This window comes from Salvia splendens, chromosome 2 (genome assembly GCF_004379255.2).
Source record: "Salvia splendens isolate huo1 chromosome 2, SspV2, whole genome shotgun sequence".
Lineage (NCBI taxonomy): Eukaryota > Viridiplantae > Streptophyta > Magnoliopsida > Lamiales > Lamiaceae > Salvia > Salvia splendens.
In genome coordinates this window covers 131,104-144,101 of record NC_056033.1, presented here as the reverse complement: position 1 = coordinate 144,101, position 12,998 = coordinate 131,104, and the positions used below count along the sequence as shown (strand labels likewise).

Below are 12,998 nucleotides of genomic sequence, written 5' to 3'. Positions count from 1 at the left end.
GGTGCTCATACTTTAAAGTAGGTAGAACAAGTTCAAAAAATGGTGCTCATAACGTAACAGAATTCTCTCTATAATTCAGCGAAATGGATCCAGCAATCTCATGAGAATGAAATTTTATTAACATGATAGGCACATCAAAAGTGAAAATCGATATTGGTAGGCAGTTTCTGTTATAGAACTTGATTCTAGCATTTCACATAACAGCAATACAAAGAGCCACACGGTTGACAAGAACTCTAAAAAATTATTTTTAACTACAGTGAAAGACAAAATATGGTGACGTGGTCAACTGGAACCGTGGCAGTCAGCATAAAATGCTACAACCTGAGTGATGAAGGGTTTAGGGTCATCTCGAGCTGAAGAGCTTAACTCTGAAAAAGATGTAGTGAGAATATGATTATGTAATCGGGTGGTACAAAGACTAGATTCAATTGGTTTTTGCTAGAGTTGCAACTCTTACCTTGTTGGCAATGTTGTTGGACAACCAGTCCAATCCCTCATAGAGACCTTCACCAGAAGTTGCACATGTGCTCTGGATGTACCTGCATTTCAGAAGCACACGTACGGAGTACATAAGATTAAAAGATGCCTAACTTGGAGGGGAAGGTACTCATAAGAGACTATACCAATGGCGTTGACGGAGGGAATGAAGGCCCAACTTGTCAGTTATTTCTGCAGCATTCATTGCATTTGGAAGATCCTGCTTGTTGGCAAAAACAAGCAGGACAGCATCCCTCAACTCGTCCTGAAAAGAAACATAAAGTTTCGCTCATTCTGCTGTGGCACAGTTTTCTATTTGCTCATCTGAAATATTCTCAAGAATATAGACTCAGCGACGTTTACCTCATTCAGCATCCTGTGCAATTCGTCCCTTGCTTCAACTACACGATCACGATCGTTGCTGTCAACAACAAAGATAAGGCCCTGGGTGTTCTGGAAATAATGCCTCCACAATGGACGGATCTACATAACAAAGTATATCAAATTCTGGTAAAAAAGGATCAAACTTGAAGGTGGTCTAGTTAATATGAGCGCATAAATTTCAGGGGAGAGGGGCGTATGGGGTGGAGATGCCTGCAATATTATAGAAATTATTGACTTTAGCACTTAATTTAGGCTTCTTTAACAGTTCAGATCCTGCATATGCGGATATTAAGACCCAATTATATGCATTCTACTTAAATATTTGACACATAGATGCACACCAAAGGGGCATAAACATTTCCATCAGAACAAGAGTAAGGCCTTTCTAATGCTTTAGATAAAGAAAGGACATAGCAATTGACACATTAACAATGAAGAAGCTTTTTAAACCCACGGATTTTCTTAAATTATAATGATTCCATGTCTGATGCAGGAACACAACCTAGTAACTACTCAGGAAAAAGAGCAAAACAGTGAGATGCATACCTTGTCCTGACCACCAACATCCCAAACAGTGAAGCTAATGTTTTTATATTCTACAGTCTCCACATTGAACCCTGAACAACAGTACTTATTCTCATTAGATTTAAAGTCAGGAAATTTAAAATGAAACAGTTAAAAGGTATAGTTCAATATTCCTGCAGGGCAAAGTTGAATTTGCACTTAATCTTGTAAAATCATGGACTGGGACATTTTAAAAAGGAATGCACATCACACACACACACACATACTAGGGTTTTGGTGATATTTGAATTCTGTGCGAAAAAATGAGAATGGTGAACAAGCACATAAAAGCATTGAACAAGAAATGCATGAATAAATAATTTTTTCATAACGGGATTAAAAATATAGGTATTGCATTCATCCAGTGAGAAGATGCATCCACTGCAGATATTAAAGATCGAAAAGGTAAAATAATTCTCACTTGTTACCAACATTTACCGTTTTCGCAGATACAAAAATGTGCAAAATGAAAAGGATGAAAATTACCTATGGTAGGAATTGTGGTGACAATTTCTCCAAGTTTGAGTTTGTAGAGAATGGTTGTTTTACCAGCGGCATCGAGACCTACCATGAGGATACGCATCTCTTTCTTGGCAAAGAGCCGGCTGAAAAGCTTTGTGAAAGACAGCCCCATCTTTAAACTGCCAAATACTAGTACAGTAATACTACATTGTAAGCTACAACTTAAATCAAAACCATCAAATATCCAACTACAAAGCTAGGATAAAAGAAAACACGAAAACTAGCATATTCATTATCATCTAAAAATGACGATGTGATCTTATAAGACAAAACCAACCAAATTGTATTAACTTCACACTAGCCATTCTTACCCAGGATACAAGATCAGCAGAACTGAATCTGCTGATTGGGCAAAATAAAATGGAATCCATCAGAAACTATCGAATCCTACATCTGGAGCAAATTAAACTCGTGGCAAAAACACGAGATCTACCACCGGATCAAGAAAATTGAGGAAAAATAAGCACAACAAGGAATTCAAACAACCAGCTCATGAGATCGACGATGAAATTATAAAAATATAATGAATCCAATTTTTTAAAGTTCAAAAATGAAATCTCACGCACAAATCATACCGGATTCTACATATCACAGGACCAGCACAAATCGCTGTAATTCAGTTATATATATATAGAGAGAGAGAGAGATAAGTAATTCTTACATGGAAGAGGAGCAGCGACGATGGACCGGGGTTTACAGATCTCTCCAAAAGGACGATGGTAACGCGATATTTTATGCTGGTGCGTATTTCTTTTTCTTTTCTTTTAATTCTCCAATATTGATTAGTACTAGTAATTTGTTTTTGAGCTTTAGCTGCATATTAGAACTACTCCATCTCTTTAAAAAAACAAACTGGTCATTATTTGGTTTTTATTTTCTTTATGTATTTATTCAACAGTGTTCGTTGGTGGAAACTGGAAATAAAAGGGGTCGATTGGTGGAAATAATACGACACATATAACAAAATTTACAAAATTAATCATTGTAATGACCTCATTTTAATTTTTTATAATTACAACGCCCCTAAAATTTCAGCAATACACAAACTACAGTAGTCTCAAACAAATACATTCTCAACTCTCAAGTTAGTGTGGTACATAAAGACAACCATTGGTGGCAAAATGGAAAATGCTAGTAGTAAATAATAATGCGATTTTGTAATTGCAAGGCATTAAAGTTGCCTGAAGACTACAAATTCGGATAAGCATTTTTTATATTTCTAAAAATTAACCAAACGAAAGTTTGGTGGATGTATTTTTTCCGGTGAAGTGTTTGATAGAGTGCCCAAGCTAAGCAACAGAAATAGAAGTTGAAAAGATCGAACATTTAGTCATGACTTATAAAGGTAGATGAAAGGATGAGCTGATTGTTTCACTAGTTGTTTGTGGTGTTTCTATTTTTATTTATTTTTTCATTTTTGGCCTTATTGATTAGTTTGATAAATTAATGAGCTTCAATTGTTATGTTGAATCAGAATTCAATTTGAATCAAATGGAGACCATGAAATAACAAATATGTTACCCATACAATCTCCGAATTGCATTATAAGTACTTGAAATACTAAACAATAATGTACAAATATCGTTTTGCACACCCAAACAAAAGTTAAATCACATTCTAAGGTCCCTAATATAATTTTGAATCTTGGAAAATCAAATGTATGCAAAAGGCGAGCGACTGTCGTAGGAGAGTGAGTGTACAAAAATGCCCTTATGCATTTGACGACATTTTTTTTCCAAAAAAGTGTTCAAAAAGTGCAAAAACAACTTAAACGAGCAAAGCGTATAGTATAAAAACAACAAATATACATCACAGTAAGTGTAGAGCCTAAATAAATGTAGTTCAATCTAAATTTTAATACTTGTATCTTTTGCTTTTTCTATGGCAAAGATTGATGAAGTTATATTTGATATTTGAATGATGTATTGAATACTAACACATCAATAGTAGCTCCCAAAAAACTAACATATCAATAATAATAGAGGCACTACTAGGGGTGGCGAAATGGGTAGCGGGAAACAGGTAACGAGTAATTTCCATCCCGACTTGATACACACCAGGTATCGAGTACCTGGTGTGGGACACCGCGAGTAGGAGGAGTCGGAGTTTGGGAGGAGTCGGAGTTTGGGAGGGGCCGCTCGGTCTCGCTCTAGGCTCGGGTGTCCACCCGTATTTCCCTTCGGGGGCATCTTGGTCGTCGATCGGGTAAGGCCAGTAGCCACCCGGAACTCCCAAACTTTGGGTTTGAGGAGGGGCCGAATATTCCGTTTCCGGACTAGGAAAAGGTTGTGAACCGAACCAATCAGGGTTCCAACCGTGGGAGCCCGGGGGGTGATCGTCGTGGTCGGACATTGTTATGTTGTAGGAGTGGAAGAAAGATTGAGAATAGAGATGAGAGAATGTAGATGAGAATTGTGTAGTGTGGTGTGAATTTTTTGGTGTGAAAGTGGGGGTATTTATAGATGAAAATGTGTATTTTTTAGGGGAAAAAATGAAAAAAATTAAAAGTGGGTAGAAAATGGATATAATTTTTTTAGGAAGTGGGAAAATAATTTTTTTTATTTTTAATTGGTTTTTTTATTAAAAACAGATTTTTTAAAAAATAAAAAATAAAAAACAAAATTGCCAACGGCTAAGCCGTTGGCCAATCCGCGCCTGCCACGTCACTTGCTCGCTGGCACGGACGTGCTCGATGCATCGAGCAGCGCCGTGCCAGCGGCGCGAACGCAGCTGCGGACAGCGTCTCTGTGCCGCTGGCACGGACGGACGGACGTTGTCCTTCTCACCGTTGTGCATGCTCTAAGTTCTAAAAAACTGCTTTGTAAATGCCATTTACAGTGGAATCACCACTTATCTGATGTTCATCTTTACAGACTAAAATCTTCAAACCTTCACGACCTGTGACTCTATATACAACAACGTTGAGTTGTCCATAACTAAAGAGAGGTTTTCGAATCACAGTTCGATATGCTATCAATTATAATTTTGAATAATAACTCAGAGTTGTCCAAGTAAGACGGTTATATTTTGAATAATAACACTATCAATATAATTACGGGACTCTTAACGGATCCACCAACATCAATTGCACAAAGAAAAGTTAAAATTAGAAGAGTCAAACTAAAATACATACAAAAAATATTAAAAATAAAATAATATTTTAAATTTTTTTAGACTTGGGAAGAAATTACAAAATTTGCACAACTATTATATAAATGTGGAAATACATTAGAAAAGATTATTATTTATCATTTATAATTATAATGGGGGACGAAAATTTATAATAATAATGGGTTACGGAAAACTGAACATATAGCCCAAATATTTAAAAGATATATGAAACAGTCCAATTAAATTATTAAAAAAGCCCACACAGGAAAAAAAGAGAAGTTCAATAATTTAAATTCTCTGAAATGACCTAATTAAAGTAGCCTACTAAGATTTGAAAAGCTCCAAATACCACAATCATTCGAGGCCCAAGAAAAGTCCAAAACAAAACAATGCACAAACCGATTTTATTTTAAAACTGAATCACATAACATTAGACTAATTATAATTAATCAGCATAATTAATAAACATTATAATAACCCCATACAATTAATCAACACAAACCAAATATTTCTGTCTCCACCATCTCCCGCTGCCAAAAAGTCGTCGTCGACGGCAACTACGACTCCGCTGCACCACAAATCAGCAAAGACTTCATCTACTCATCGGTCCCTTTTATTCCATGTCAAATTCGTGGCTATTCAAACACTGCAGCATTAGTGAAAACCTAAATCGCTATCCATCTCGCCGCAACAACGACAAACACGGAGAAAATGAAGTCGTCGACAGAGTATTAATTGTCAATGCAATCCAAATTGGGTGCGACTTCACCTATTTCATGAAATCAGTAAAGAACCACTGACCCAGAGACGAAACCTTCTCCATCTCACCGCCTGCAGCGACGAAAATGGAGAAAAGGCCACCATCTACGGCGGAGAAAATTATCTCCCTCACCAAAGAAAAGGTAAAAGTTGTTACCTAAACCCTAAATTTATTTTCCACATTGCATGTTTAAATCTTCAACTAATTGGATTCAAATTAATTTTACAAAGGAACATATCTTAAAAAAATTGGGGACAGAATAAGTGTTTACCTAATATATTTGGGACAATTACTTTCATTTGTCATTATACTTTGCTAAACTGCTTCAAAGTCTTGACATTAATGGTGAAAGCTTATAAATTCGTAGTAACCCAGTTAACTGCTCTCTTAGCTTAGTTTAGATAGTTAACTGCTTTCTCGAACTTAGTTCAATGGTTTCGACGGGGAATTGACGACTCCGACGTTAGATCTTTACTTTCTTTACCGCTTTTGAGACGTTGTAGTTAGATCTCGAGTTTTATCGGAGGAATTGACGACTCCGCCTTTTGATCTCGACTTATTTCCAGTTTTTTGAAGCTTTGGTGTTTATTTTCATGTTGATGATGCTATTTACTCATGTTTCTTGGATGCTTTTCGCAATTGGTGTCTTAGATGTTTAGATTCATGTTGTTTACATTATTTCCAGTAGTTTAGAGGTTGAGATTTAGTTGTTCACGTGCTCGATTTTTGAGATCTGTTAGTTTAGGTGATGCATGCAAGGTTAATCTGTGTTTATTCCGCTTTCTGCTTGACCCAGGAGAGTAGATCTGGTAGTTCTAGCTTGAATTTCGTGTTTACGTCTCGTTTTGACGCATGCTCTGTTTTATTTTGTCAATGGTGTTGAAGCTCTATTTCATGTTCTGTTTTTACTTGGTTGTTTGGAGAAGATGAAGTAGAAGTTAGTTAGAAAATCATATATGCTTTTTGCTTTTGCTTTTTGCTTTTCACAGCTTTCTGCCAGCCCCAGCCAGTTTAGGAAAAAAATGGTTCCCACTTGCTTTTCAGCTTTGTTTGCCTATTTTAGGATAGTCTTTAGCTTGGTTAGTAAGTTTCAATTGTTTTCTTGAGTTGCTTTCATGTTTTATTAAAATGATCAAAAATATTTTCGTGTTTTATTTTTCCTCCGTACTTCCTCAGTCTCCTAGGTCAGTTAGATAGAGTCCTGTAATATCCGAAAATAAAATAATTAAATAAGAATTTTACTCTTTTAATTAAGGTTTGAATTTTGTGAATATCTTGTTTAAGATATGGTTTGGTAATCTTAATTGATTTATATTATTTATGTATGTGAATATTTAGATTTTTATGATTAATTGAAAAACAAAATAAAATCCTATTTAATAAATTAAATCTCTCTCTCTCCCTCTCTCTCTCGGTTTCTCTCCCTCTCCCCACTACTTTCTCAACCTCTCCCCACTCCCACATAACCGATGCACTCCCTTTCTTTCCAATCTCTCCCTCACATCGGTTCCTCTCTTTCTCTCTCGCAATCGTTCTCAACATCACGGTAAGGTCTCCCTCTTTCTCCCCCTCGGTTCTCACCTTTTTCCTTTCACTCCCTCTCATCGATTTCTTGGTTCATCAAGGTGTTACTCTCTCTCGTTGTGAATCGGAGTCGGAAGAGGAAGTAAAGCGTTTGAACTACGTTTGAACTATCCGGGAAAGGTAACCCAAGACCCTAACTCATGATAATTTCGAAAACACATGCATTTAGGACGTTTTGAATGTTTTAGATGCTGAATAGGCTTTGTGATTATGTGTTTGTGTGGGGTATGTCTTCGGTGGGGACTGACAGTGGGTTCCGACCCCTTTTTGACTGAGCAAACGATCTCCTTTTGGTACGAAATTTTAACTGTTTAAACTTGGGTGTGTCTTCTGTGTGGTGTGTAAATTTCAGCTTCATTGGACGTCGGATGATTTTATAATGATTTTGTAAGTAAACTGCGCAGTTCTGCGAGATGTACGTTTCTGGGTGAGGTGTTTTTGTGCAATGGGTGTGAATCTGGGTGTTTTGATATTATGATGTATGTGGGTGTGTTTGGCCAAGGGATGGCTCGGAGGAATCAGTGTTTGGTTCGAGTGTTTTGTGTGTGTTGGCCGAGAGTTTTAGGGTTTGGCCTAGGGTGGTGTTGTGGAGAGTTTTGGAGGGTTGATCTCTTGTTTTCGGGTGTGTTTTGGGATGTAGAATGTGTGTTGTGAATGTCGTATAAGGTTTGAGAATCGTTGGTTGGGGGAAAACTGGTGTGCACTTGATCGGGCCAGCGGCCGAGACGCCGAGCCAGATGCCGAGACAGGTGCCGAGCCAGTGCCGAGACAGGTGCCGAGACGGGCGCCGAGCCAGATGCCGAGACAGGTGCCGAGCCAGTGCCGAGAGAGGTGCCGAGACGGGTGCCGAGCCAGGGCCGAGCCAGACGCCGAGACATGTGCCGAGCCAGGCGGCCGAGACGGTCGGCCGATGTGCCGAGCCAGGCGGCCGAGACGGTCGGCCGAGGTGCCGAGCCAGGCGGCCGAGACGGTCGGCCGAGGTGCCGAGCCAGGTGGCCGAGACCGCCGGCCGAGATGCCGAGCCAGGCCGAGACGCCGAGCCTTTTTCCCGAACCTGTCCCGAGCCAAGTGAGCCGTTTGCACGGTGCGGGTTTACCGGGAGTGCGAGTGTTTTGGGTGTGTGTCGTGTGCGCGTCTTGAGTACGTTGTATGCGTGTCGGGTGCGTGCGTGGTGTGTTTCGGACGTGTGTTTTTGTGTGATTGACTTATAAGATGTTGTTAAGTGTGTGTACGTGTAATGTGCTAGATGTTGAAGTCATCCACGTAGGAATCATGCATTGTCGTTTGAACCTCGTCTTTCCTGACTCTAATCTTGATATTTATCTATCTTTCAAAAGGGTGATCTTTTACGAGGAAATTGTGGTTGAAGAAGGGAACTATTTAAAAGCTAAGCAATTGAGGTGGGCTTTTCTACCCTACTATTTTGTGGGTTATCTTTAATACGGACGCTGTTCCGGAAATGTTTATGGAGATGAACTGTTTGTCTTGCCAACTGTTTTGTTTTGAAACCTATCTGAAGTGGTTTACCACATATGTTTAATCGAATTCGGGTCTGTTGGGCTGCGAACCCTCAGGCTAGTGTACACGAGATCGGGAGCCATCTGAGAGCAAGTTGGCCGGTCTAGTTGACCTGGGGTGTGGCCACGCCCCTTGTCACCCGTTGGATCAGATAGTGTATGATGGTGGGAATAAGGGTGGCAATATCTGAAAATGACTGCGCAGTCGAATTTATGAAATATGTTTTAGTGTACTTGGGTTATTTTCTTACACTTAAAACCCCAAGGTTACACTGTTAGGGCATGACAAACTATGATTTTGGCGTGTGTCCACTGAGTGCAATAAGTACTCAGCCCTGCATGTTGTTTTCTTAATGTGCAGGTTGAGCGACGATGGGGATGACGGATGTTGAGCAACTAAAGTCAAAAATGTGTTTTTACTTTGCCTTTTGGATGGTGTCGTGTCGTCATACCCGGCATTATCTATCTCTTGGTCTTTTCCGCTGCTTTGTAATCCGATACAATGTTTTCATTTAAACTCTGTTTACTTTAACTTTAGAGATGTCGCTACAGTACTTTGTTTTGAAGTGAACTTCCTCTAATTAAACGTTTTCGGGTCAAGTATTCTTGTTCTCCCCTTTCTTCCCCGCTTCTTTATTCCTCCCCTAGTCGCGGTCCACCGTACTCCCTATCCTTAGGAAATGCGGGCGTGACAGAGTGGTATCAGAGCCAGGTTTTCTTTCTGCTCTGGATCCAAGAGTCTTTTTCTGTTTTGAGTAAGTTTTCAAAAGTGGCATTGGCTCAACATCCGACTCATCGCACTCAACCTGAAATGAGGTAATGAAAATTTTGAATTTTTGGAAAGTATATGGAAGTGGAGGAAATTGTGATTTTGGGTTTTGAAAATGATTTTTGTAAAGTTTAAGTAAATGTTGATGCATGTAGAAGGGTACAAAATGATGTGAAAAGTTGGAAATTATTTGAGTTACAAACTGTTATGGTATGTCATGAACTGTTAGTGTGTGTCGAGTGTACATGAAAGCATGTGGCTGATGTGTGATGCTATGATGACGTGAATGTTGATGTGAGCTTTTACGTGTGAATGTGTTGGCCTTTTGAATGTTTGAACTTAGACGTGAGAGGTTTCACTAGTGCTTCTTGGACCTATAGTAGATAAGGACTTATGGCCTTTGAACACCAGCGGGCTTGGAATTAGAACAGTGATACGTCTGCATACACATATCTCTCTCTTCTTCGGTTATGCACCATGTTTTTATATGCGAGGCGATTGTTTCTGTTTTTCTATAGATGGCGCGTATGTTCCGAACCCCGCGACGGAGTGATCGTGATAGACTTAGGGCACAGAGGGTGCTCAGAGAGTATAGAGTGTATCGAAAGAAGGATCACATACCGTTGATTGAGTTCGTAGCGCACTTCGACACCCTCTGGAGGGCAGCTCAGGAGTTCGGAGTGACAGAGCTTGACGGCATTGAGAAGCTAATAGAATTGCTCCCTGACAGCTGGAAGGAGTGGGCTGAAAGAACGGCGAGGAGGTACACGTGGCATGAGCCCGTTACCGATGACATGGTGGGCGACATGGCTGGCTTTCGGAAGGCCGTGTATTGTGCACTGGTAGACTCTCGAGAGGAGCAGCCCCCACAGGATGTGCAAGAGGGGATCGTGTATCAGGACAAGTACGTGAGTATGTACGAGGGTGAGCAAGGGTTTGAAGATAACTATGAGGAGGAAACCGAAGAGGATCCCGAGGAGGAACCCGAGGTGGCTCCGCAAGGGAATTCCGAGGAGGGCGATGACGAAGATCCGGAGGAAGGGCCTATGGATGAAGATGATCGAGTCGTAGTCTAGAAATAGAATAGTTGATGTCTTGTTAGTTTTGTTTTTAGTACGATCTGCTCTTGGGAAACAACGTTTGACCTCCTTTCTTTTAATGAGAATTTGATTTTGATATATATCCTATGTGTTGCATCTTACTACTTGAAGATTATGAGAAAATTTTGAGAAAGTGATAATTTTGGATGAGAATTGTAGTAACACTTTTTGGATTTTGAATCAGAATGCCGCCAAGACGTGAACGCCGTCCACAACAAGGACCCAACGCTGAGGCACCACCTCCACCACCACCTCCACCACCACCTCCACCCCCGCCTTAGCAAGAAAGATTCATAGTTACGTTCTCCAGGCAGAATCCCCCTAAATTCGATGGACAAGGAGATCCATCAAAAGCTGAAGAGTGGATACGCGGCCTCGAGCGTATTTTCAGGGTCATGGAGTGCACAGATAGGGAGCGCATTGCTTGCGCCACCTTTCAACTATCAGGTGCTGCCGATTACTGGTGGGAGACTCGGCAAAGAACTATAAATCCTGCACGCTTGGAAGCGTTAACATGGGAGGAGTTTAAAATGGAGATTGATAACAAGTATGTCCCAAAGACGTACAGACGGGCCAAGGTGGTAGAATTCCACACGCTGAGCCAAGGCCGAATGACTGTAACTGAGTACGACCGAGCCCTCGCGCAGATGGCACGATATGCGCCCGAGTTGATGGACACCGACGAGAAATGGGCGGTGAAGTTCCGGGCCGGGCTCAAGGATGAGATAAAGGCCGCATTGGCTTGTCGAGGAGAACTCTCCTACTCGGAGATCTTGACTTGTGCACTGGACGTGGAAGATGCACTCCCTAAACCAAAAGTGGTGGCGACAACAAACGCGACACCCCTACAAGCTCAGTCAGGTCATCAAGAGAAGAGGAGGTGGGATGGTGATCACACTCAGTATGGTGGCAAGAGGCCACAACACATGAAGAACCCACCCTACAATGGCGGGAGACAGAATACCTATCACCCGAGGGCAAGCTTTCCGCCGAGGAACCCTCAATGTGGAAGATGCTTCAAGTACCACACCGGAGAGTGTCGAGACCCTAGATGCTTCAGCTGTGGTGGAAGTGGCCATTACTTCCGAAGTTGCCCAAATAAGAACATGGGAACGGGGACGAGACAGAACCAGTTAGGCTTCCGTCCACCATCCCAGGCACTACCTGCACCTCAACCGCAACAACGCCGCCAAGGATTGCCGTCGCAAGCAAGAGCCTACGCCTTGAAGGGGAAGCAGCTGGCAAACGGGAAAGAAACCTTTGGGCAAGGAAACCTGGCAGGTATGGGCACACTTCTCAACACGCCTATAGTTGTCTTGTTTGATACGGGTGCATCGCATTCCTTTATATCAACTTCTTGTGTGGATACATTAGGATTACCTACTGTTAAGACCGAACCCACTATGAGTGTGACCTCACCGGTAGGCGGGACTATAGATATATCCCGATCTTGTGCGTGTGTGAACTTTGGAATAGGTGAACTCAGTTTGTTGGCTCATAATTTACAAGTAATGACGATGGATAGCGTAGACATAATCTTGGGTATGGATTGGTTAGCGGAGAACCACGTTACCCTTCATTGTAGAGAAAGGGAAATTTCGTTTGAAACCCCAGGAAAAGAGCCGACGAGGTTTTACGGAATCTCAATGAACCGACGCAAGTCCATTGTCTCCGCGCTGCAAGCCTCTACAATGATGAGGAAGGGATGTCCAGCGTACCTTGTTTATTTGAATGGGGAGGAGAAGAAAGACAGGAAGATAGAAGATGTGGCGATAGTGAGTGAATATCCCGATGTCTTCCCCGATGCATTGCCGGGACCCCCACCCGACAGGCAAGTAGAATTCACGATCGATCTGGAGCCCGGATCGACACCAATATCCAAGGCACCTTATAGGATGGCGCCAAAAGAGTTGGAGGAGCTTAAGGTGCAACTACAAGAGCTACTGGAATTGGGATTCATTAGACCTAGCGTGTCGCCATGGGGAGCACCAGTGTTGTTTGTGAAGAAGAAGGATGGAACGATGAGGATGTGCATCGACTATCAAGAGCTAAACAAACTGACGCTGAAGAACAAGTATCCACTACCAAGGATAGACGACTTGTTTGACCAACTTCGAGGGGCAGGAGTCTTCTCTAAGATGGATTTGAGGTCTGGGTACCATCAGCTGAGAGTTCGGCGAGAAGATGTACCCAAGACGGCTTTCCGA

The 12,998-nt window shown here is 41.4% G+C and overlaps 1 protein-coding gene across 2 annotated transcripts; it reads right to left on the bottom strand.

Annotated features, from left to right (window-relative positions):
* Positions 1 to 98: 98 nt before the first annotated feature.
* Positions 99 to 2,768, bottom strand: LOC121780955 (ADP-ribosylation factor 1). Of its 2 annotated transcripts, none has more exons than XM_042178623.1 (7): positions 2,612 to 2,768; positions 1,915 to 2,079; positions 1,411 to 1,481; positions 844 to 963; positions 627 to 745; positions 461 to 542; positions 99 to 371 (listed from the first exon to the last, which is right to left on the bottom strand). In XM_042178623.1, the coding sequence occupies exons 2-7, from the start codon at positions 2,060 to 2,062 to the stop codon at positions 366 to 368; spliced, it is 546 nt and encodes a 181-aa protein (XP_042034557.1). In that variant the 5' UTR covers positions 2,063 to 2,079; positions 2,612 to 2,768; the 3' UTR covers positions 99 to 365. The 2 variants fall into 2 exon arrangements, with proteins under 2 accessions (XP_042034557.1, XP_042034564.1); XM_042178630.1 differs by having other exon boundaries at positions 1,915 to 2,069; positions 2,612 to 2,760.
* Positions 2,769 to 12,998: the final 10,230 nt, after the last annotated feature.

Coding starts and splice junctions, on each gene's coding strand:
- LOC121780955 (XM_042178623.1), bottom strand. CDS start 2,062: ATGGGGCTGTCTTTCACAAAGCTTTTCAGCCGGCTCTTTGCCAAGAAA. Junction 964..1,410: donor ATGTTGGTGGTCAGGACAAG/GTATGCATCTCA, acceptor TTTGTTATGTAG/ATCCGTCCATTGTGGAGGCA. Junction 746..843: donor TGCACAGGATGCTGAATGAG/GTAAACGTCGCT, acceptor GTTTCTTTTCAG/GACGAGTTGAGGGATGCTGT.